At 38.1% G+C, this 26,889-nt stretch overlaps 1 protein-coding gene across 1 annotated transcript in view; it reads left to right on the top strand.

The window, feature by feature from the left end:
* LOC133521578 (integrin alpha-4-like) overlaps positions 1-26,889 on the top strand; it is a 41,285-nt gene that overhangs the window by 4,404 nt on the left and 9,992 nt on the right. The window contains exons 3-21 of the mRNA XM_061856612.1: positions 2,281-2,393; positions 4,933-5,006; positions 6,653-6,692; positions 8,069-8,188; positions 9,854-9,937; positions 10,796-10,885; positions 11,476-11,576; positions 11,959-12,165; positions 12,639-12,741; positions 13,145-13,330; positions 15,526-15,623; positions 17,272-17,353; positions 18,806-18,951; positions 19,445-19,647; positions 20,229-20,451; positions 21,651-21,823; positions 22,329-22,407; positions 22,913-23,005; positions 23,673-23,826. Coding sequence (XP_061712596.1) covers positions 2,281-2,393; positions 4,933-5,006; positions 6,653-6,692; positions 8,069-8,188; positions 9,854-9,937; positions 10,796-10,885; positions 11,476-11,576; positions 11,959-12,165; positions 12,639-12,741; positions 13,145-13,330; positions 15,526-15,623; positions 17,272-17,353; positions 18,806-18,951; positions 19,445-19,647; positions 20,229-20,451; positions 21,651-21,823; positions 22,329-22,407; positions 22,913-23,005; positions 23,673-23,826 — 2,369 coding nt within the window. The remainder of the gene's footprint in view (positions 1-2,280; positions 2,394-4,932; positions 5,007-6,652; positions 6,693-8,068; positions 8,189-9,853; positions 9,938-10,795; positions 10,886-11,475; positions 11,577-11,958; positions 12,166-12,638; positions 12,742-13,144; positions 13,331-15,525; positions 15,624-17,271; positions 17,354-18,805; positions 18,952-19,444; positions 19,648-20,228; positions 20,452-21,650; positions 21,824-22,328; positions 22,408-22,912; positions 23,006-23,672; positions 23,827-26,889) is intronic.

The following is a 26,889-nucleotide window of genomic DNA, read 5'->3' as shown; positions in this document are numbered from 1 at the left end:
TGATGAAAAAAAATTTTTTTTTTTAATTTTATGACGTATTAAAAAAAAAACTACTTACTAGATCTCGTTCAAACCAATTTTCGGTGGAAGTTTGCATGACAATGTATATCATATATTTTTTTTTAGTTTTTTCATTGTTATTTTAGAAGTTACGGGGGGGGGGACACACATTTTACCACTTTGGAAGTGTCTCTCGCGCAAACTATTCATTTTAGAAAAAAATGATATTAGAAACCTCAATATCATTTTTGAAGACCTATCCATAGATACCCCACACGTATGGGTTTGATGAAAAAAGATTTTTTGAGTTTCAGTTCTAAGTATGGAGAACCCCCAAAATTTATTGTTTTTTTCTATTTTTGTGTGAACATCTTAATGCGGTTCATAGAATACATCCACTTACTAAGTTTGAACAGTATAGCTCTTATAGTTTCGGAAAAAAGTGGCTGTGACATAATCGGACAGACAGACGGACATGACGAATCTATAAGGGTTCCGTTTTTTGCCATTTGGCTACGGAACCCTAAAAAGGAGTGTACTGGTTTTTAAAGGGTCGGCAACGCGCATGTAACACCTCTGGAGTTGCAGGCGTCCATAGGCTGCGGTAACTGCTTACCATCAGGCGGGCCGTATGCTTGTTTGAAAAAAAAAAGAAAAAAAAAAAGTAGACCACTAAATTTAACTAATTGTATTAATTTATTAAATATATTAATTCATCTTTTTCAAGCAAGTGTGATGAAAAATGTATTCGTCGAAAACTGATGAGAAAGAAAAATTTTATTCACAAGAGTACCTAAGTAATAAGATGCAAATATTGAGTTGTTTCCTCATATTTTTCAAAATTTGTTTAACCCTTGAAAGCCTTGCAACGCTCAAGATCCTATTTTTCGAAACACTCGCTACGCTCGTGGTTCAGTTCTTAAATATTTAGTTTGTTCTGGTATTAGCATATGTTAAACAACAACTTTGCCCTCTTGTAAAACAGATAACTATTAAGTAGCTGGTAGACTGAAATTAATTATTAATTATAATTACCTCCTACTTTAGCGCTAACATATTTAATTTTATCCATGACAATAATCATTGGAATGACAAAGTATTACGATGACTTTCCTCGTTTGCTCTGTTGGAAAATCCCAAACTATGGGAATAATACTAAACCAAGTTGGTAAATCTAAAACCCATCCATTTTTTTACGGTTAACACGCTTTTTAGAGTTCCATACTTCGAAAGGAAAAAACGGAACCCTTATTAGGATCACTTTATTGTCCGTCCGTCCGTTTGTCTGTCTGTCAAGACCCTTTTTCTCAGGAACGCGTAGAGGTATCAAGCTGGAATTTATATCAAACACTCAGGTCCGTTGGAGCTGTTAGAAAATCAAACTTCTACGACAATGCAATCAAAAGATACAGCCGTTTATGCCGAAAATTTCTGCAAATTTTCGACACTCGCAAGGGAATCAAAACCTACAGGGTACTTCCCGTGAACTCAGAAAGAAAAGAGCGTATTCCCATCTTAAATGCCGGCAACGCACTTACAACCCCTCTGGTATTGCAGGTGTCCATGGGCGGCGGTAATCCTCTTCGGTTTGCCTCCTCTATCATAAAAAAAAGATACGACCTTCAAACTCAGAATCTTGAAATTTAGTACGAAGCAACATCTTATAGCACAGATAAAGGAAAAACTACGAAAACCTTAAATTTTTAGTTACATCATATAATAATATATATATACCTACAAGTGTGTACGGAACCCTCGGTGCAAGAGTCCGACTCGCACTTGGCCGGTTTTTTTTGCATAAGCCACGTTTTGGATGTGTTCTTCAGAACCTTCTTAAACGGGTTTTATTTTATGTATATGCTTCTTCTTCTTTAAGTGCCTTCTCCATCCCGGAGGTTGGCGACCTTATGTCTATATGCCATTCTATCTGAAGTCGTGCGAATTAGTTTCTCTGTACTGCCCACGTCCAACCAGTCTCTTATGTTCCTTGTCCATGATATTCTCCTTGTCCCACGTCCTCGTTTCCCTTCAATCTTCCCTTCAATAATTAGTTTTAATAAGTCATATTTTGAGTTTCTATATATATGTCCGAAATATGTAGCTTTCCTTTCTTTAATAGTTGTTACGACTTCCACCTTTTTTTATGCTATTAGTATATTTTTATGCTATATGCTAGTAGTGTTATTAACCCTTGGAAAGGGTAACACATACTATCAATGCGGGATATTTATTTGCTGTTTATTTGTTTTAATATAATATAACTAAACGTATTTTTTCCAGGCTAGTGGCAAGCGCTCCCCGAGCAGATAAAGATGGCCAAGTGTTTTCGTGCGATCTGCTGACCCAAAACTGTACACAGATGTCAGTGCCACTCGCAGACGTTACCTCCAGAGGTAAGCTATATGCTCTAGCATAAACTAACTTAACTGTAACTTTTTTATTAATTACCATTAATCAGGTTTATTTTTAGGATCAAATGTCTATGATATGATATGATTTATTTATCTCACAATATACAATTTCACTTAAAATGACACATTGTATCGGTATTTACATTGTGATTATCACTTTGTTTTACAATTATGTAAATATGTGATATCAGTGAAAGAATAAGGATCAAAGACAAAGGGCATTCTAAAAGTTTTAATCATGTGTCGAAAGAGGGTACCTAATGATTCTCCGAAAGTTAATTCGCAGATTATCGATTCGCAGACAACGATTCGCCGAATATCGTTTCGCAGAGTGATTCATTTGTAGATGTAACTATTGATCGACTAACGTTACGCATACTCATGGTTCACATACAGTTCAGTTCGCTTCTGTGTAAATTAGCAGAACAATTATTGGACGATTTTCATTTGGCAGAGTAATCTTTTCGTTTAAGGAATGTATAGTCGAAAAACGATTCACATTTTATACATCGTTATTTTCGAAATAATTTTTTCCACAAAAAAAAAAGAAAACTGCCTTCTAAAAGGTTGAAATAAAATATTATCCTTTTTTAAGTATATGCGTTAAGCACAGTTTAGGTTTGAATTAATTTTTATCTTAAATATGAACAAAAGCATAGGTATTGTACAAACAGCAACACTCTTAACTGTCCACTGGTGGACCTTATGCCTTTTAAGGTCCACCGATGGACAGTTAACAGTGTGGGCCGTCGTACATATGCAATATAGGTTTTTAATATCTGGGAGACCGAGCCTTGCTCGGAAAATGTATAAAACTTAAAAATGCGTGTTTTCTCAGAGATACGACCTAGCTAGATCGATTTTTCTCCCCCCGGAAACCCCCAAACCCCCCTATATCAAATGTATAAATATAATATAAGAATTGCTCGTTTCAAGGTAAATGGTAATTTGTATCAAAACCATGTTTATCCGACTCAAACTAAAAGTTGTTGTGTAGGTTAGTCATGTCCTAGTCTAACCATAAATAAGAGGGAAGTAAGTATTGCTAAATAATATGAATGCCAAATGATTATTCGACTTATTGTGTTTCGACCAATAGTTTCTCGGGTAATGATTATTCTACGAAAAGTAAATATGCGTATCAATGTTCTGCGTATTGACTACTCGTGCAAACGACTATTATGCGCAATTACATTCTGCCAATTGTTACTCGGCCAAAGAACCCGTCTACGATTGTTTGTTGGCGAATCGAAAATCGGCGTATTTATGTCGGAAAATCAATAGGGCACCGTCGAAAGATGGCAGTAAATTTACTGTGGCTACCAAATTTTCTTTGACAATCCACCTTTATTTTCAATTCCCTTTGGAACGGTCAAGGTATTATTAAATATCGATACGGACAAAGTGACAATAAAATGTATACACTACCTTAATATATAGGCAATGAGGTCGTGTATACATATTTTTGGCACTTTGTGCGTATTGATATTTAATACGTTGACTGTATGATCGACGATGTCACTCGGGTTTTTCCCTGCAAGTGCCATGCCAAGTATTAAAGCAATACAAAAGTCAGAAATGATAGTCAAAGTCGTGCTTCACTCGCGAAACGCTGTGACCTCACGGTCATGGTCACTGAGAACCCATCATGCAGTATGGAAAACAAGAAAATTGCGATTTTGCTGGTGAAATACTGCGTTTAAAAATGTTAGTACCGGAAATCCCGGAAGTGCCGGGAGTTTAATTTTGAAATCCCGGTTCTTTGCTTGGCTCTAAATACCGGGAAATCCCGGTACTTTTGGTACCGGTATTTGCCGGGAGCAAACCCTAGTAATTACAAAAATGTACGAAAAATAAGAAATTAGCAACGAATGGCAATAAATTTTAATTAAAAAATTAATTCGACACGAGTTGCAAATTACCTATTCGCACGTGTATCATACAACCTTTTACAGTACATATGGCCCTTTAATTTTTGTTTGAGATCGGCACGCACCAGTGCGGTAAAGTAGCGCCATATGTACTGTAAATGAGAATTACGTTTCTATGGGAAGACAATTTCGCGCGGGTCCTCCACTTTCATCTAGGTTAACTGTATTTACAGTACATATGGTGCTACTTTACCGCACTAGTGCGAAAATTAGCATATTACGTTACTGTGTCGAACATTTAAAGGGATGTACTGTAAAATGTTGTACGATACATGTGCGAATAGGTAATTCGCAACTCGTGTCGATTTAAAACACTCCCTTCGGTCGTGTTTTAATTTATCGCCACTCGTATCGAATTTCCTATTTTTCTCACTTGTATCGTAATGTACTATAACAGTCAGCGATTGATAATAAAATAACAGTACATATGGTACTACTTTACCGCACCAGTGCGATAATTACATTTTTATCGAAATCATTATGTCGAAATTTTAAAAGGCCATATGTACTGTAATACGTTGTACGATACATCTGCGATTCCTTTTTCTCGCACTTGTATCACAATGTATAACTGTATTTCTTTTTTTCAGTTCATGAAGGCAACACTTATAATCATAGTTTCTGGCTTGGAGCTACCGTGAAGGCTGGCGACGAATATCTATTTGTAAGTGTTTGATATTTGTTTATTCTTGGTTATACAGCATCATCGTAATATAGTAAACACCCCTATAATGGAACAGGCACCAGTAATGGGATGGTATAGACAAATCCTGTAAAACAAGTATTTACCATCAGTTTTAATCACTGGCAACATTTTACCATAAACAAGAGACAAAGAGCTGCTTCAGTTTAATTTTTCATTGATATTTGTTAGTTTGAAAATTAATGGCGCCATACATCCCATGACTGGAGCAAAAAAACATTGTTTTAATTGGTTAAAAATATTGAAACCAATTGCAGTAGCTTTCATTAAATACATAGAAAACATAAAGGACGAATTAAACATTCAACTTTTAAAGCATAAAGCGGTAGAAATTTTCCGGATATCGGTGAAATATCAAAAATACTTCAATTATTTTCTTAAATGTCCCATGATTGGTGCCGTTAACATAGCTAACAGAGGTAGTGGGGCAACACTCCTCCTTTCGGCCATTCTCCGTCCGGCTTAGGGTTGAAAAACCCGGAAAAATTCCCGTTTTTTTCTAAAAGCCATGTTTTTTTAAGTTTTATTCGGAAAAAAACAATGTCACTTAGTTTATGTATTTTTCCGAAAAAAAAAAACAAAAAAATCGGAAATAAACGGAAAAAAACGTATTTTGAAAAGAACTTGTGAATTTTTCCATTTATATTTAATCTATAGTTTACACCTGCTTAGTCGTGTGTTTTGTTATGCACATTAATACCTGTGACTTAATAGGTCAGTTTGCTGAATACCAAACAAAAGGCGGTTTCTGGGCCAACGAATTCATATGGCAGCCTGTAATGACCATAAGTCCTCTGAATTGGTGGAAAGGATTGTGTGGAACAAAACTTCTGTCAACTATTGCCGTAAGGTTACTTAGTATCCCTCCGTCATCTGCTGCATCAGAGAGGAACTGGTCGTTGTTTGGTCGCACCCACACCAAGGAGAAGAACCGGCTTTTGCCAGAACAGCTGAATAAACTTATTTATATTCGATCTAATTTGCACTTGCAAATTAACAGTTCCACTCTCGACGACGTCATTGATTCGGGTATGATAGATTTAGATGATGGCAGTGACAGTGATTAATAAATGTAATAATTAGTATTAAGTTTTCATTTCTTTCCCAAAAAAACTGAAAAATACGGAAAAAAAACGAAAATTTCAAAGCGTTCTGAAAAAAACGATTTGATTTTTTCGAGAATTTTCAACCCTAGTCCGGCTCAGGGCTATAACCGCGAAAATCGAAGTTCGTCAATTGCGGGCATTTTTCGCTGTCACTCTTATTACGTCTTAGTGAGAGTAAAAGAGAAAGATCCCCGCAATTAGCGAATTTCGGTTTTCGCGGTAGGCCCCCAGCATTGCTCCGAGCAATTATTAGGGTTGACACAATTTCACGTCTCCCTATGCGTGCACAACCACAGATAAGATAATCACTGAATTTTGACAAGCCTAATTAGCCGAAAGGTATAGTGCCATACATTGGAAAGGAACAGCATAATTCAACCCTGAATCCCTGCCAAACTTCGGTATTGTAGAAAGTGTTATTTCTGTACGGTAGTACTATTAATTATTGTGTGATAGATGTATAAAAACATTAAATGATCTTAATATAAATCTCTGTTTTAGGTTTGTGCTCCTCGGTGTACTAGCCAAATACCAGTAGCAGGTGTGTGTATATAACATGATACTTTTTGAAGTGATAACTTCTTTAATGTGGCGCTGTGCACTTTTTGTGACGGGGAAAAAATGTTAAACTCGCGACAGGTCACGTGACCGACAGATTTGTCAGATTGAAAATTCGTATGACGGACAGTGTCCGTTTGACACGGATCGAAAAACTGTTATGTTACAATGTAACAGTAATGTAATGTGTAATTGTGTAATGTGAGCCAGTAGTTAAATTTTTAATGTAATATAAATTGTCATGTTTGTATACAATAGCGCAATAGATGAATATTGTATTTTACCACATAAATGATAGTACTTTTTGATAATTAAAGCAATTCGTGCAAAATTATTCCTTAACCATTCCAAAATATCAAAAATGCACAACGTCAATATTCAAGTTTTCACTTCTGCCGGCACTTCCGGAGTGTAACCCGTTGTTTTTTATTTTTACGTCGACGTTAAAACGAGACTTAAACTCTCATATTAATAGTACATCACGATACAAGTGCGAAAAATAGGAAATTCGAAACGAGTGGCGATAAATTAAAACACGACCGAAGGGAGTGTTTTAAATCGACACGAGTTGCGAATTACCTATTCGCACATGTATCGTACAACGTTTTACAGTACATATGGCCCTTTAAAAGTTCGACACAGTAACGTAATATGCTAATTTTCGCACTAGTGCGGTAAAAAAGCACCATATGTACTGTAATAGTACATTACGATACAAGTACGATAAAATAGGAAATGCGCAACGAGTGGCGATAAATTAAAACACGAGCGAAAGGCAGTATTTTAAATCGACACGAGTTGCAGATTACCTATTCGCACATGTACAACATATGTACTAGTGCGGTAAAGTAGCACCATATGTACTGTAAAAATATTTTTTTCAAACTTGCAAACAAATTAGGCCCGGAAATACTGAGTATCCGGTGCGATGAGTGAAAAGGATATGTAAAGGAGTTTACAGCCTTACACAAGTAGGCCTGTAAAGCAACCTTCTTTTGTTTTTAAACGTCAAATTATGACACAACGTCTTGGCATTCAACTATCAAATAGTAGAAGTTTGGTAATTTGTTTTTAGCTGTGTAAATCTACGAACATAACAAATTGGCAACATTTTTTTTTTTCAATGCAAGTTTGAGAAAAGCACTATACAAATCTCGTCAAGAAACGGAGTTGCCGGCTGCCTATTCCTATCTATACCTACTTACCCTGCAACTTTGTTTCCCGGCCGCTACAGTAATGTACTTACTAACGATTCTCGTTAAGAAATGCTTAACCGTGGCTGAACGCGATAGTACTATTAATAAGCACTTAAAATAATTGAAATTGAAACTGATTAAAAGCAACAATTTTCTTTTACAGGCAAAGTGTTTGGCACGAATGGACGTTGTTTTTTTAAAGAGTATAAAAACCCTGGTAGCCATTTCACCAAGATGCTCCGGATCTCAAACGAGGATCGATCCATAAATCGCACGCATAACGGTTTGATATCAATCAATTAATCAATGAAACACTGTATTGCATATAGTTCGTATCATTCACGACGACGCGTGCCTTGACTCGTATTTTCATGTAGTTAAGGGTTAGATTTGACAAATCTGCGCGTCATCGTGGATGACACGAATTATGTGCGATTGTTAATCTTTTGTATGCTGCTGTAAAAAAATGTATGTTCAAAATATGAACTTAAGAGGATAATGGAGCTGAGCTTTAAATTTTAGGTGAATATATCTGTCGCGTTGACGGAGGCACTAAAATTAATGCGATACGGACAACTGCAGATTAGACGAAAAATCCTGCATAAAAATCTCAAAAGTCGAGGTTTTGCACTCGACTGTTTCCTCCCCCAAAACTTAACCAATGGTTACGATTTTCTTAAATCTAAATGATAATGGAATTATCTGTGTCGGACTGTTCTGCTTTTTTGGATAATTGATATCAGATTTGAATACCGCGCTTCTCTTTGCGCGCTAGTCGATCAGGCCGTTTTAGGCAATGTTTGAAGAGCTCTAGCGCCTAAAAAATATAAATATCAAAAAAAAAAAACGGTCTGACACAACTATTGATAATATTAATGTGTATTGAAAAAATCAGTACTCTAGGGTCAAAACCCATGGAGGAAACAGTCGAGTAGGTACATTTGTATTTGAAGAAATGACCACTCTATCCTCTTAATTAATAAATTAATAAACATAGATTTCCAATTAGCTGTGCATAATGACTGTGAATGAGGGGGTGTCAAAGTCGAGCCAGTATAGAGACCATACGTGCCGTTAACCCTTTGAACGCTTTAACACAAACATCATTCAAACGCCAAACTCCGGGCGCAAGGGAGCTAATATAAACCTTACCCGAAAGTGTGTAGTTTGCTTTAACAGCGTCCGCCATAACACCTATAGGTGTTCTTGGCGCTGTGGGCACGACTAGGTAGTAACGACGCCTTTAAGTGTTCTTGGCGTTCAAAAGGTTAAACCGCACGCCGCGTAGCCACCGTTACAATCGTTAACGTTCCATAGCGTAGCGTAGTCATCTCTCTCTATCACTCTTCCTAATTAGTGCGACCGTAACAGTTGCGTTTCGTTCGCCACGGAGCGTGAACGATAGGCACGTTGGCTACGCGGGCAGTACTTATAGATAGATGAGGAAGGATAATGCGTTTTAAACTCACACAAAGAGGTCACAGAATAGGCAATATCGGAATAGTTTATATAATATCTCATTGCATTGCTTTTAAGGAAAAGAGCACGAGTCACTATGACTTGGTCCTCAATCATTATAATCCTTTTATACTTAATACAGGGTGTTTATTGAATCACCTGCAATCATTGACGGGGTATATATAGGTATACTAAGCAACTTTTACTATAGGACCATCCGCGAAACAGAGAAAAATTTTTTTTTTTGCGATTTCGGTGTTGGTCCAATAGTGAAAGTTGCCCATTATGACCTATATATTTACCCCGTAAATTATTTCAGGTGACTAAATAAACATCCTGTATTTAAGTGTAACTCGGAACTTATTGTAAATACCTATGGTTTATTTTCCTAAAATGTATTAGGGTTATTCCGATAGATTTTAGGCGAGTTGATAATAATGATCGAGACTCAAAGCAATGTAAAGACGCTATAACGATGCTATATTTTCAGAAAACGTGACTGATTCCTTCGGCTGGAGTATGGACATAGATGTGTCGGGTGCGCTGCGGGTCGGGAGTCCAGCTATCGCTGCAGGTAACCATGTGTACCAATCGAATCTATTATAAAGGAGAGTAAGCAACAAAAAACTAGACAATTACGAGTCGGACTCGCCCACCGAGGGCTCCGTGCAAATTATAAAAAGTTTTTAAAAATCTACAAAAAAAAACATTGGCAAATATATATTTTTAAAGTTCTTACTGTGCTTGTAATATAAGACGATAAAACTTGCCAAATAATTAATTCTTGCCAAATAATTCTAGATCAACATAAAAGAACCTTTTAAATGTGGTTTCGAATTATACGTTTTTTGCGGCATAAACGGCCATATTTTTTTACGTCAATTAAGAAGTTTGTTTCTTTCACAGCGTCAAGGGACTGTAGACCTGTGTATATTAGTTTTAATTAACTAACTTTACTCGATACCTTCACGCGTTCCCGAGATAAAGTATTTTAACAGACAGACGGACAAAAAAGTGATCCTTTACCTGAAGGTTCCGTTTTTTTTCCTTTTGAGGTACTGAACCCTAAAAACGGAAATTAAAGTCGTCTAATTATTTCAGCCTCATGCAGTAAATAACTTTTAATGCGTATATTATTATTTATGTTAAGCAGCAAAAAGGAAACACATTAGGTACTTCGTTACCCAAATATCAAAGTTTTAGATTTAATGTTTCCTTTTACTGATTGACATTAATAAAATATACGCATTAAAAGTTATTTACTGCATAACTTTTATAGGATCACTTTGCTGTCCATCTCTTGTCAAGACCTTTTATCTCGGGAACGCGTGGAGGTATCGAGTTGAAATTAAAACCAATACACTAACACTTACCGATAGTTTTTTTTTTATCAAAAGCGTTTCACAAAACTCATAGTAAGTATTTTTTTTAGGTCGAGTGATGACTTATACCGATCCTTCGGAGTCGGAGTCCTCCGCTCCTAAGATTTTTAGTGCTATCAACCCAGACGGCTTCGGCTTTGGTAAGGCTTGTTCTTATGTATCCACATGCGAAATATAGTTTTAATTTGTCGGCTTCAACTATCTCTTCGTCCCTCGTTTCCTCATGAGTCATGACTGAGGGTCGCGACCACATGAGGTCGATGTTAATGCACCAAGGCTCTCCATTCTGCACGATTTTCTACCATTCTAATAATAGGAGCCAGATCCCTGGCAGGCCTTTGCTACGTCGACCCAACGAGTCCGTGGATATTCACGTCCACTACTCCATTCTCCATCCACTGCGCCAATCACAATGTGTTTCTCAAAATGATCTGGCTTTCATTTTATGTCCTTTTAACAAGGAAATCCATAGTATTTATTAATCTAATCTTAAAAAGTACAATGGAAAAATAAACAAAAACATAATAAAACTGACTACAATACCTTAACGTATAGGTAAAAAAAATTGCCCCAAAATCGCCGTCAACGGACAAGGGGTGCCCATAATGCTGGCCGTATTCGCACTCGTGTTTTAATTTAACGCCACTCGTTGCGAATTTCCTTCGCACTTGTATCTTGTCACATTATACATTCACAACATTGTATGTTACACAAAATTGTTTATTTTCAGGATACAGTATTGCAAGTGGTATTTTTTTTAAAACACGCGCAAGAAATCCAAAGCCTGATGTAGCAATCGGCACTCCATATGGTGATCACGGCATCGGAAAGGTAGGTCAGAAATATGTACTCAAGGACAATAAAAACCAGTCATTATGTGAGTATATTTCCAACCAACCAATTGGCTCTCTGTTTGGCTAGAGAAAGTATGCCATTTGGCATTAAGTCCGCCAATTGTACATTGGTGTATATATTTTGTACAATAAAGTTTAAATAAATAAATATTAATGTAACGTGGTTAATGGCTCCACTATAGTGTACACACACATTGTATAAGCGATGAGTTATACCTTAGTGACGGTATTTTTATTTATTATAAGCTGTGCCTCTTGAAAGGTAAAATTTAACTGCTGATGAAAACCACAGAATTTGAGACTTTTGAAGAGTTCGTTTTTTTTTAAATTATTAAATCTCAGACTCACTTTAATTTCAGGTGCTCATATTTGACTATGACCAAAAGTGGCAGTCCGAAGTGGATGACCCAGCAGGAGGGGTGGGGTCCATGTTCGGCGTCGCGTTGTGCTCGGCCAAACTCGACGGCGACACTACCTCGCTACTCGTCGGTGCGCCCGCGCATTTCAGTGGCGACGACAACTACCACACCGGCATCGTGTACATTTATAGGCATAAGACAATGAAAGTAAGTAACTATAAAGTATATTAGGATATGTTAATTTATAAATATTAGTTATGTGGGAGATTTGTATAATATAAACTATAACAGCTGTTTTATTATGTAAGGCTAGGCTTTGTACTGTTCTGTACTATGTGTGGTATTACTGGTTGTCGAAATTGTCGGTTGGCAATTCACTTGGACCCACAAACAAATTACGCCGCGCAGCGTCTAAGTTCATCTGTCAAATTCTGGTGTACGATTATCTCATAGACTTTTTACAACTCTTTCTATCAACGTAATTCTTCGGTTTACACTAATATGTACCAAACAAGAAAATGTGTCTTGCCATTATAGAAGGATCCATATGCACATGAAGCACACGAAAATTTTCTGATGGAAAGGTCCTTATACTCGTACACATGAAGCATAGGGCCCCTTTTCTGACATAAAGCCACAAATCACTACCTACTTAAACTAATGAACCATAATATTTGCAGACTATGCAGAACGTAAAGCAAATTAAAGGTTCAAATAAATATGGAGCATTTTTTGGCTACGCCATTGCCAACATCGGGGACATGGACAACGACGGAAAAGATGGTAAGTCCTTCTACCTAATTGTCAGGAAGTCAATCCTAAGAATTAACATCCACACATTTGTGGTTTAACGTTCTAACCCGAAGAAAGAACTACTAATATGGTTCGTTTTCCCCAAGATATTCTATTCTATTGGCTTGTTTCTTTCTGATTTATTAGGAGTGGCCAATTACTATGTGTACTACGTGTTGTAAAAAAATGGTTCGTTAAATAAAACATTGACAAAGAAACGATTCGTCTCATCCGTCAGAAAATACGAGTATCGCCGTAAGCATATAAGTCTACTAAGCAAATCAGTGTTGTTAATGTTTGTTTGATGATAAACTAAAGTATAGTGGAATATTCCCCTTTAACAACATGATAAACAGTAATAACACCAAGATTTTTCATACACATTCGTTTACAGAAATAGCCATAGGGGCTCCATATGAAGACGATGGCAAGGGTGCCGTGTACCTGTACGCGGGGTCGGCCCTCGACGACAAATCGATGACCACCTCTTATCTGCAGAAGTTCAAGCCCGAAGCTGACACCTTCCAGAACCTGGGCCTGAGTCTGATCGCCAATAAGTACTCTGATAACGCATGCAGTGGCAAGTTGATTTTAAACTTTTTAGCTTCTTCATGTTACAGTCAATCCCCATTTACACAGCGCGAAAGCTTGCATGTGTCAGTCATCGACCAAATACCTAAATAATAGTTCTTGATCCGTCTAAATAGGGCTTAGTGTCGGGCTTGTAGTTATTGATTAATATTTTTAATTAGATATATTTTTGCTGTACCTTCTCAGTTATTATTCCTATCATCCGGCGCGGTTTGCCTTCTAAGGAGAGCAATCTCTAATGGAAAAACTGTTGCTGAGGGGTCCAGCTATAAATAATAGTTCGAAATCTCTCTGGTGGTGCTAGAGTAGCACAAGGACATGACATGAACTTAGACGTTATTGACGGAGTGAAGAGCGCTGTCAGTCATTTGTTTTTTTTTTATATCAAAGTCAAAAATTTGTTCGCGTTGTATTGTGGCGCCACATATTCAAGGTTTTTTGATAGACACTTTTCATACACATAGATTGTTATCCTCCATATTGCCTTCCTTGTACTTATTATTTTTCCAGTGCATTCAATACTATTTGGCACTGGAAAAGAAAAAGACATATAAATTGTATATACAGATATCAATCACAATGAAAAAATCAACGATGATCATCATCAAACTCTAGCCATCGTGGGATTCCAACCCACATCTTTAAAATTGGGGATCCTACGCGTTACTAATTGCGCTAGCTGACCATCCGTCATTCAACGCGAATTTAACCATTGCAACTGTGACAACGTCAATAGCGACATCTGTATCTAAGTTTTAATGTGGCACAACGTTCCACAATAAAAAAGAAACGAATATTAACATTAAAAAAATCTTATTCAACGTTGCTCGCTTCTCGCTGATCGTAAGTAGGCGAGTTCTTCGAGGCAGTTAGTTAAAAATATTTTGGAGTAACCGTGACTACATGTTACAAATAAATTATACATGGTACAATACACCCGGATTTTGAACTGCCCGTCGTCGAGTTTCTTATTGAACTGAGATCCTATCAATTTACCGCCGCATGGTGAAGTAACTCCATTTGGGGCGGGGTAGTGCAGGACGATTCAGAATGAAATACTACTTCTACTGTGCCAGTACCAAAAACAGGCAATTTGAAATGTAATTAAATGAAAAACATATTTTCAGGCAACTATAGTGGCCCATAGATGATGGAATATCTTAAAATTAGCAACAGCATACACTAAATACTATAAAAAATATATCTTAAAACTAAAAACTTCAAAACACATTATGGATGCGTTAAATTACGCAACCGCAGTGTGAGGGAGCCGGCCGTGGAACCGCTGAAACTTGACACCCTTCGGCCAAAACTCTTCTATGGTGAAGGTCGCTAGACGTTACACGACCAGAAAAGAATTAAACTTCGTATTGTGTCGAGATTCCAACTTTGCGTCCCACAGGAGTCTCAGGACGAAACTGTACTTCACTCGTACATACTTTACGATGTCATGGACCTTCGTAAGGTAATGTAGACGGGACACATACAGCAATGTCCTCGGTGTTTTAGGACGCAACAAATGGTTGGGTCCTGAGGGCCTACCGCGAACACCAAAGCTCGCAAATTGCGGGCATCTTTCTCTGTCACTAGAATTACGCTTTAATTGGAGTAAAAGAGCAAGATGCGCGTATTTCGCGGTTATAGCCCAGGCGGTGCAGTAATTATGTATCTATACGGAATATTTCCAGTGTCCCTAGTTTTATATACGTATTATTGCCTCTTACTTACCTAGCCTGTAAGTAAAATCAGCTTAAGGGTCATCCATTATTACGTCACACGTTTAGGGGGAGGGAGGGGATCAAGGAAATGTGACACGTGACAAAGGGGAGAGGGATGTAACAAACTTTGTGACGTCACTTTAACTTCACCTGTACCTAACCGAACATGGTTTTTTTTGTTTATGTTATACAGTTAAATAATAGATTTTATTCCTAACATTTTTATTGGTTTCGTGTCATAAAATTTCTAATATTTTTTATTAAAATAATAATACTTAACTAGAATTGCTGATTTCGTTGAAATCAAAATTGCCAAATATGTGACGTCACACTAGGGGGGAGGAGGTTGCCAAATGTAACTAAGTATGACAAGGAGGGGTGGAAGAGCAAAACAATCATGAAATCCGTGTGATGTAATTATATGGTTTTAATTTTAATTTATAAACATGAACGTTTGTTTACACAGATCTGGCAATAGGAGCTCCTGGAAGCAACAGTGTGGCGGTGTACCACTGTTTGACAGTTATCACCGTCGATATAAATACTGCTGTTCCTAACCTGCAGGTAAAACCTTGTCTTTCTTTTCTTAAGACACAACATCGAACTCAGAGAAGGGGGGGTGGAGGGTGGGGGGAGGAGTAGTAATATGATCGAGTCTTATGGAACTTTCAATAGGGAGTATTACTGCAATGTTCTGCCGTCAGAGTGTAGCACTAGCACCTTTCATAAACTATAGAGTAACTTATACATAATGTGCCTTAAACTCTTTTTTGACAAGTTTTCACAGGTAATAAAATATGACATTGATGCATCAAGGCGGTTTGTTTACAAAGGGCCTACCAGGAAACGCGAAAATTATTTATCTGCCACTTCATAGCTCGAATATGCAAGAGTGATAGAGAGGTTAGATTATGAAATTGTGATTTTCTTGTTTCGCGGTAGACTATGGAAGGTAGAGTTAAGGAATAGAATCTCCATATACCAAAAAGTATCCGATAAAAAACCATAAATAGGTGGCGCTACAATACCTAGAATACTTGAGAAAAAATCTAATCATAGACAGCGCACTTCACTCCGTCAATAACGCCTAGGTTCTTCGCTACTCTGGAGAGATTTGGAACTATTATTTATAGCTGACAGCTGGTCACTTTTGCCACAGTTCTGCCTATGGAAATTCTATTCCTTGCCTCTACCTTCCACACGGTAGACCGTGGCGCCCCCTACGCAGAGTTTCGCGTAATATTCCCTATAGAAGCAGCAGAGAAAACGCTGTTATTGTTTGTCCTTGTCATAGTCTCACTTTTCATTTCTGCATACTTCTAAAAAGTCCAAAGTGCCACGTCAAAACAGTTTATGTACACCTATGCTTGGTGGACAACAATGTAGGTACCCAACTAAATTGCGTAGGTTAATTATTTGTGGTACGAGTATGTTGTCGGGTATGTTAAAACGTGTTTTTAATTTCTTTATATTCTGTCTCTCACGAGTACACGTATGTGTCAGCTCTATAGTATGATGGATGCTTGCTTTGAGACATCGAACTATGGAAGGTGGAGGCAAGGAACAAAATCTCCATATACCAAAAAGTGTCCGACAAAAAACCATAAATAGGTGGCGCTACAATACCGAGAATACTTGAGAAAAAAAATCTTATCATAGACAGCGCACTTCACTCCGTCAATAACGCCTAGGTTCTTAGCTACTCGAGCGCTACTCTGGAGGGATTTGGAACTATTATTTATAGCTAACAGCTGGAAACTTTTGCAACAATTCTGCCTAAGGAGTTTCTGTTCCTTGCCTCTACCTTCCATACATCGAACTATCACACACACATACAAACTGACACAATGACAATAGTAGACCATCCAGGTTTTTATTAAACTAAAATTAGTTTAAATGCTAAGATGCTAAATTTTACCAAAACAGCGTTTCCTAGACAGAATTTATTTCAATTTCCAGTGACCGAGGCCAACGCAGCTAACGCCCTGGGCCTTGGGTTTATGCTACGAGAACGAAACGCTGTCTCCCTATCGCACTAAATATGAAAAAGTGAAAGAGAGACAGATAGTGTTTCGTTGTCGTATCGCAAACGATTATCATCTTGGCTTAGCCCCTTGGCCTCTACGGTTGAAACCGGGAGGCCTAAGGGTCAGGGCATTATCAGCGTAAATTTTAAATTAGCTAATAGTACCATAACTTGACTTTATTTCAGAACCGTACTGATAAGACTTCATTTGCATTTGATGTGTGCCTAAATGCAAAATATCCTCGTAAACCAGAAAATATTACAGCTAGTAAGTAATTTGACAACTTTCGTTTCTATTTATATTTTATTATTAGGCTAGGCAACGAATACTTAAACAAAGTTGTAGAGTGAAATGCTTGAAACACAATTAAAGTTGATTAAATTTGTTACAACTTTAATTTAGACAAGTTTTTCGATATCTTGTATAGTTTTTGCGATATCGGCTCTTGAAAGTTTATTTATCGGCTCTCAATTTTATCTTGCTATCTACGTCAGTGAAGCTGCTAGGCCGTGTTTGGTATCGTTTTCGTATTAAATCCACCTCTGGAGTTGCCGCTGGCGTTCATAGGCTACGGTGACTGCTTACCATCAGGCGGGCCGTATGAGTATATGAATTTGGCACTCCCGATTTATACAATAACGATACGAAACAGGGCCTAGTAGCTTCACTGTAATGTAAATATCAAGACAAAATTGAAAGCCCCAAATAAATTTTCAAGAGAGGATATCTTGAAAACTATTCAAGATATCAAAAAATTGCAATAATATACTAACATGGAGCTTATCTGATGATGCAGTGGTAAGGTAGTCAAACATAAACATATGGTTTCCGAGTTTAGTGAAAAGTACGTACTTGACAGAAATATAAGACGTGCAAAGGTTGAGAGAGCTCAACTAGGGTGCGGAGTGTTAGGGCCGCCTCTGGAATGATACAGGAGGCAAACTAGCAGACGGATCACCTGATAGTAAGCGATTACCACCGCCCATGGACACCTGCAACACCAAAGGGGTTGTAAGTGCGTTGCTTGCGTTGGGAGTACGCTCTTTTCTTGAAGGTCATATCGCTCCGGAAATACCGCAGGAGACAGTTCATTCCACAGTTTAACTGTGCAAGGCAGGAAGTTTCTGGAGAAACGCACAGTTTAGGACTGCCAACTATTTAAGTGATGAGGATGGAAATATTGTCGCGTTGGGCGATGGCGAAAAGAAGCGGCAGGGATTAATCCGAACAATTCCTCGGAGCACTCCCCGTTATACATGCGATAGAAAATGCAGAGCGAGGCCACATCTCTACGCAGCGCCAAGGAGTCAAGCCGATCCGGAATACGCTGGCAGTCGACAATTCGAGTCGCTCTTCGTTGGATGCAGTCCAGAGGGAGAAGCTGGTACTGGGGTACCCCTGCCCATAGATAAGAACAGTATTCCATGTGCGGGCACACCTGCGCCTTATAAAGTTGTAGGCGGTGGGCCGGTGTGAAATACTGTCTCGATCTTTTGAGCACAGTTATAGGTCCATAGGCTACGATGACTGTTTACCATCACACGGGCCGTATGCTTGTTTACCAGCGCGGTAGTATAAAAAATCTACAGTCAGCAATAAAAGCGTGTGTACATAAAAATATAGGAACCCATTTAATTTTCACTTGGCGTTCGCTGATAAACGTGTGTCATCTTTGCTACCACCCTAGTACTATTTGTTACAATATGTATTTATTTTCAGAGTTCGCAGTAAAAGTCAAGATAACTCACCCAAATGCTACTTTGACTGACGCAAAGCCATATGAAGATTTTATAGAATACGATGAGTTACTCGACAATAATGAAAAACCTAACGGCTGCAGGAGCATTAATGTAACGACATCTGAGGTAAACTGGCGGCTGTAGCACATTCGCATTTTTATCACTTGTCACAATGCCTGTCACTTCGCACTTACATACTTGACGGGCATTGCCGGCAGGCCGCTGGTCTTAAATACACAGAATTATATCTGTGTAGAATTGTATCTGGCTTTCCATCGGAGCAGGTTCATTATGCTTCATGTGCAATAAGGATCATTCTATCAGAATTTCTGAAAGAATATTTATAGGCTATTACATGCATTAACATCCAGCGCCACAGAGAAATCCAGTTGCGCCAGGCATATGGATTTTTGGCCATCTATGCGACGTTATTAGGTTTCCCAAAATTTTCCGAATTTTCTACGCGATTGTCTCGCAAAACAGGTAATCTAACTTTGTAACCACCAAACACGCATTCAAAAAGTCAAACTAAGTCTGGACATGAGATCTTCCCGTGGTATCTAACAATTTGCAAGTTATTTGTTAGTTGGAGGAAAATTACGACGACCATCTGTTACAGAACGGCGACTACGAGGAAGAAATCGAGTTCCGCATAACGGCGAAACTATTGGATGATCCAGCAAATAGTACAGAATTCGATCCGTCGAAAGCTACCGTGAGCCGCCACAGTAAACTGCGGCACGCCATGTCCGTGCGGGCGGCGGAGTGCAAAAGGCAACCATGCCAACCAAAACTGTCTGTCAAACTTACCACCAACATACAGTAAGTAACATTAAACACATGTTTACACTATTAGTGTCTTACCTGTAGTGCCTTGAATTATTAATCAAAAATCTTATGTCTATGTAGATTATAATTAGTGATTGATTACCTTATTTGACGTTTAATCGTCATCATACTAGTCCACGGATCGGCAAACCGCAGCCGCATGCGGGTCTTTGGAGGTACAAATACGGCTCTTCCAGTCACCTAAAAAATTAATACGGTATAAGACTTAAAATTAATAATTTTGACTCATTGCGTTCCAAGAACTGGCGATTTCTATTGAAGATGGCTCTTCTGAAAAAGTTTACTGACCCATGTACCTGTACTAGTCGACACTGACGTTTGTCGCCATTGCTAAACAAGGCTTACCTTAAGGATCTGCACAACGACCGGTCGTTTGAAGGCCTCATCCAAGGATTCCCTGCGACCTCAGATTGGAAGTTTTTCTCGCATCAAGATTAGATTCGAAAATCGTATATAATTCTTTGAAAATTCCAAACTATTAACCATTACAACTATTGTTATGGTTGCAATCATAAAGGACTTTACTTCAAGCGCTAAACTCTATACAACTACAGGAGTCCATACCTAATGGGGTCGTCGTCGACCGTACGCTTCGACGTCTCCGTGCGGAACGGCGACGCCGACACTGCGTACCGGCCGTGCGTGGTCCTCCGCGTGTACGGCGGCGCGGCAAACGTGCACCGTGCGCCACCGCACTGCAGCGTCTCTAGCGACTCGTGCAGAGTCTGCCAGCGACAGAGAGCGTTGAAGCCTAATGCCACCTGGGATTTAAACGAGGTAGCTATTTACTCATATATCGGTAGCGCGGGATAGAGCAGGGAGAAGAAATCGCATGCAAAAATAAACAGGATTATAGCAATTATATTAGATATATGTTAACAAAACTACATGTAGAGTTGCCGCCCTACCCAACTTAAGTAACCACGTCGTCGTAGCTGTACAGAAATATGGATACTTATGTGAGGGCACCGACTGTCACACTACTTTACCACAGTCTGTATGACATTTCGTTATCGCTCATATTCGTGTACTAAAATTTCATGTCAGTTGGTATTGTCACCTTGGTTGAAATTTGTTGAAAATCACAAAGTATACCATAAGGGAGTGTTAGGGTCCTACTGGACGTAGAAATAATAATGCGGACTGTATAAAAATAGGCTGGTTTATTCCGCCTTAATTACAAATAAATCCCGGCCAAACAATTATAAAGAACTAATACGGTATTCGTCCGTTACTGGTGGAGTATGTGAAGCCGAGATTTATTTGTAATAAACCAGCCTATTTTTATACAGTCCGCATTATTATTACTACGTCCAGTAGGACCCTAACAAGGAGTATGGGCAAATTTGTTTGGACCCTGGCCTATGAACCAATAAAAATAAGCAACATACCATCGGAAAGGTTTTTTGATATACTCCATTTTTTGTATGGCGAGACTTGTCGATTTTCTGCTTAAAAAAAAAATCTGACACAAAAAAAACATAAGATAACGAATAACAAACTAAAAGATCGTGACACAAAATCATCGACAATAAAAAAACTTTCATGATCTGCGACACAGGAACTTATCGAAAAAACTATAGTCATGTTTCAACTCACACTACTTTTTGCGGCGATAACTTTTCACACACAGATTTTAGACTACCTGCCATTGTAAAGGTTTTACAACTTGGAATAATCTATCCAGTGGCATACCGCTTGCCCTTATTGCTCAAATAGGTCAATTGGCCCACCCTCCTTTTACCTGAAGTTTTTATAACAAGCACTGCTAGTTAACGAGGTTGCTATTGCCTTTGAAAAACCCCTTATATGTATAAAAGCATTTTTTTTTAATGCTTCTTACAAAACTTTGTTCACGGGGCCCTTATGGGATCACTTCAGTTTTAAAAACCGGTGAAATACAAAACTTTGTTCGCGGAGCACTTATGGGATCACTTCGGTTTTGAAAACCGGTTAATTGCATGTTTTACTTACAGGCAGCATATGACCAGAGCATCGAAATAGGCCTGGAGGCACTGACGAGCGATACTAAGAAAATAAAGGTCGTGGCCGAAGTCTATAACCGCTGCGAGACCGCCAACAACCCGGACGACAAAAGTTCTATTGAGTTTGATCTCATAACTAATGTTGACGGATTGAAGATTGAAAGGTTGATTTCTGTTGATTTTATATATTTCAATTATTTTTCTTTATTTTATTGTGCTCACAACTTGTGGAGGTGAATTACATCTAGTTTGTGATTCATTTTATAATAATATGTTTTTTTTTTTCACGGCACAAATGGTATAAATTCAATAATGTAACTAACCCATCGCGTGACAAACTCCCATAACAAATATTAGAAATTTAATTAATAGACGGAAAAATAATTTCAACAACTCTAAAATGATGTATGCCACATGAATGTTGTATGACAATAATAAATATATGTGTCAATCTCAAACTGGAAGTAAATAAGGAAAACCTGAAATCAGCCAACACGTACATAATGATGTATCACTTGAAACCCGTTTAAAAGACAAGCTAATATTTCATGCAAGATAATGAAGGAGTAGCGCTTACATTTAATTAAATTGTCGAAAGGTCCTCTGCGTTTTGACTTCAGCTTCGCGCAGGCCTCTTATTAATTTCTACTCTTTACGTTTCATTTACAGCAAAACGGTCCAGGGCGAACCAGTATTCTTCCGTAAAGATGGCTTTAAGAGTGAAAAGAAATTACATCATACATATACCGTAAGTTAGCGATGGATTCAAATAAGTGAAAAGGTTAAAAGTTAAAACCCCCACAAGTTTTAAATGTTACCAACTGTCAGGAACACAGATAAATACCTAAATAAATATTTGGGAACAATCTTACACAGATCGACCTAGTCCCAAACAAGGCAAATCTTGTACTATGGGTACTAGGCGACGATATACATACGTATATATATAAATACATACTTATATACATAGAAAACACAAATAACTCAGGAACAAATATCAGGACTATTGGCTTACAAAACACTATAAAGATAGTTTATATTTCCATGAATCTAACATAATATCTAAGGCATAAGTATTTTTTTTAAACGAAGCGCCATCTTGCGATATGTTTTTCGCGGTTATCCTCATTGTAAACGAATTAAAGGTAATGCACTCTTACCATTACCTCGTCATGGATAAATTAATGTAGCTGCAAAAGTACAACACTGTTTAATTATTTGTTGTTTTATGTACTGTTCAATATTTTTTTTAGATATCGAATGTAGGCGAGATCAACTGGGTCGGACTCGTTGGTGACATCTGGCTGTTCAAAGGACCTCACATTACTTACGATAATTTCATACAGGTATGAGTAAGCCGCGCCCTTCATGCACCCGACCGGCGGGGCAGGGAGCGGAAAATCAAGGTCATTCATAAATTGCGCTCAACCAAAATGTATGAATGGCCTTGATTTTCTGCTCGCCGTCCTGCCGGTCACGTGCGTCTGGCCGCGGCCTAAGGCGAGTTGACGAAAGAATCATTGAGCGAGTTAGTGTTTGCTATTAGAAAATATTCTCACTAACACCTATTAAATCTATTCGTCACACTTGCTCGATAAAGATCTTATTTCATGCAGGTGTACTGAAGGACAAAGGCCTATTTTGTTCCCGCGGGAGTTATGAATTCTGAAAAAAAAGCTATAACTCCCTAGGGATTTATAGTTTTTCTTTTTTAATTATGTCACTTATTCATACAAACAAAGTAGCATAAATAAGTTTTACTTTTAAAATACTGATTGTTATTTTAAACGTCAAACGTACTTGCACCGGCTGGGCTATCAAAATCGCTGCCAACTTAGCTTGGTCTGACTCTAACAACTATCATTTTTATAAAACTGTATCAAAAGCAAACAACTTCTGATTTCTTCAGCCTTACCACGACTGCCTTAGCAGTGTCAAACTGACATATTCGATAACTTCTGTGTAACTTACTCTCTTTTAGCCACACTAATCCATTTCGTATAACATTTAAAGATATATAGCGGCGAATCTGAAAGAGCTTCGTGCCCAGTGAAGAAAGACAATAGTAAGAGCGACTTCCACGGCTTAAGCTGTGAGCTGGGAAGCCTGAACCGCAAGGAAACCATCACCGTGGTCATACCTATCACTACGGTACCTAATGAACTAGGTATGTATACAACATCGTTTATTTATTTTCCTATTTTTTGTGTCCTTAGGCTAGGGATTTGTAATATGGATATACAAGTAAAATCATTAAATAAAAAACTGGCCAAGAGCATGTCGGGCCACGCTCAGTGTAGGGTTCCGTAGTTACTCTTCCGTCACAATAAGCTAAACTGGAGCTTAAAGTATAGTAAATTGTTAACCAAGGGATGAAACGGTACCTTTCACGCGAGTTAAACAAATAGGCAAATTTGCATAATACAAATACAAATACAAATACAAATACAAATACAAATACAAATAGTTTTATTTCCAAAAAAAATATTAGAGCAAGTTACAATTTATTCTGACCCCCACACTAGGCAAAGCCTGTCCCGTGAGGGAAATTATACGATTTACTTAAATATATTACATAAGCGGCTATTGGCTACCATATTGAACAGAGAAAGAAAAAGTAGGATAAGGAAATTAAAATTAATAAAGCTTAGTAATAGATAATACAAGCAGATAACTTATAAGAGAAGCTTATAAAGCCTAATTCTTATTTAGTGTCAGCACAGTGTGTGTGGGTGTGTGTGTGTGTGTGTGTGTGTGTGTGTGTGTGTGTGTGTGTGTGTGTGTGTGTGTTTGTGTGTGTGTGAGAGAGAGATTGTGTTGGGGGGGAGGAGGTATGTGTGTGTTATGTTAGGGTGTTATCTTAATAATGTTTTCTGTGTCTAAAAACGATAAATTCATCATATTAATTGTTAAGAGCTTTTTTACTTCTACGACCGAATATTCTTTAAAATTGTACAAATTAACTAGACGATTATAGATTCGGGGGTGCAGAAAGACTGAAAAACGATGTGCAAATGTGGTTTTGACGGCATTCGTAGGAATTTTAAATATTCGATTTTTGAGTAAACTATTGTAGTTAGATGAGTTGAGCACCATTTTGTGTACCGACAAAGCCACCCTCAGAAGATAGAGCTTCCGAACACTGAGTACTTGAGCGTCATTGTACAAGTCCTTCGTAGGGTACCTAATTGATTTCTTTAAGGTTACCTTCAGCGCCGCTCTTTGCGCTCTTTCTAATTTCAGAAGGATAGTCGTGGTTGTACCTCCCCAGGCAAGGATGCAGTAATTAATTATCGACTGTCCAAGAGCCGTATAAATAGTTTTTAATAGGGGGAAATCAGCTGATTCTCTTAGCCACTTCATAGTGTATATCAGCTTTCGGACCCTACCCGCCAGTGCCTCCACATGCGGCCTGAAGTTTAATTTCTCGTCTATCACAATTCCGAGGTACTTTATTGTGTTCGATCTTGTCATGTGGTCACACACACAAGTTTGGGCTGAATTAACAGTGCAGCCACGGTTGTGGACTGTAAGTTTCATCTGTAGTCCTGGTGAAGAAGCCGCTGTCTTATGGAAACAAAGGAATTTCGTTTTGGTTGTATTTAAAGTTAAAGGATTCTGCTTTAACCAACCTGACATTAGAGACATACCGTGCTGGACAAGGCTATAGACGTTTTCCCAAGAGCAACCGTGAAAGACGATAGCGGTGTCATCGGCATAACACAGCAGTTCAGCATTTTTTAAAGGGATACGTGTAATGTCATTGATATACAATAGAAAAAGGGTAGGACCCAAAATGCTGCCCTGTGGTACGCCAAATGAAACCGCTCTCAGGTCACTAAAGTGTTCCCCAACTTGGACACACTGCCTTCTTTCAGTCAAGTAACTAGTAAACCATTTTAGTGTATTCCCTCGAAACCCGTACGCCTCTAGTTTTCTCAAAAGGATGGGGACAGAAACCGTGTCGAAGGCTTTCGCTAAGTCTAGAAAGACTCCGACACAGGCCCGACCCTCGTCCAAATGTGAAGAGACAATGTTTGTGAGAAGAGTAACGGCATTTTCGGTCGATTTTCCCTTTCTGAAGCCAAACTGACGATCTGCTAGAAGACAATTGGATTCAAGGTATGTAACTATCCTTTTATTCACAATTCGCTCTAGAAGTTTTGAGAAACATCCCAGTAGTGATATAGGCCGATAGTTGCAGAGTTCATTTTTGGCATTTCCTTTGTGAATCGGTACTATTGCCGATATTTTCCAAGCCGTGGGAAATATACCACTTTCTATGCTTTGGTTAAAAATCACTGCAAGGGGTTCAGCAATAGCCGAAGCAATGGCTTTCAAAATTTTATTGTTAATATTGTCAAGGCCTGGAGAACTATCTGGGTCTAATTTTTGGATTAGGCTGAGAACCTCTCTTTTATCTGTAGGGGAGATGAATATTGAGTTAAATCTTGATGTTTTTACTTTAACTTTGGCTGCCAAAGACTCTTGTGTTTCATTTTCCTCTGTTAAGATTATGTTGGCAAGGTCCTGACCGACAGAAGCAAAGTATTCGTTACATACGTTCAGGGACTCTCTTTCAGTACTTTGATCTTTGTCAGATTTTGCGCAGTAGAGTTCGTAGGGTTCCGATGTGTAATTTTATTTATGGTTTTCCACAGTTTTTTAGGCGACTTTCTGTGGGCAGTGAGTTCATTTCTCTCATGTTCCGCTTTAAGATTTCTCAGAAGATTAGTAAAAAAGTTGCGATATCTTGTGTATACAAGTTTTTTAGTTTCGTCTTTTGGAAATTGCCGCGATATCCGATGTAGTTTGTCTCTCTGTTTTGAACACCTAATTAGCCCAGGAGTCATCCAAGGTTGGATACAGAATTTAGAGCGGCTTACTTGAATCTTTTTGGAGTTTCTAGAGATCGCCTCTGAGACAATGTTTGAGAAAATATCATATAATCAGTACCTAAAGTAAGTCTTTTTACTATGGGAGAAACTTTTTGCGATAACTCAAAAACAGCTAAACTGATCATGTCCGCTATAGTTTTCATTTAATGTCTTTCTTAAGCTCTACTTCCACGATTTTTTATATATTTTTTGGACCTATGGTTCAAAAGTTAAAGAGGGGGGGGGGGACACATTTTTTTATGAAATGAAATAATGAAATAATTTATTAATGCATGTGGAGAATGGGTTACATATATTAGCTAAAATTGCTACTCTAGTAGTCTCACCAAACT

This window comes from Cydia pomonella, chromosome 9 (assembly GCF_033807575.1).
Source record: "Cydia pomonella isolate Wapato2018A chromosome 9, ilCydPomo1, whole genome shotgun sequence".
In the NCBI taxonomy this organism is placed as follows: Eukaryota; Metazoa; Arthropoda; class Insecta; order Lepidoptera; family Tortricidae; genus Cydia; species Cydia pomonella.
The sequence above is the reverse complement of the archived record's forward strand: the minus strand, read 5'-3'. Positions and strand labels throughout refer to the sequence as shown.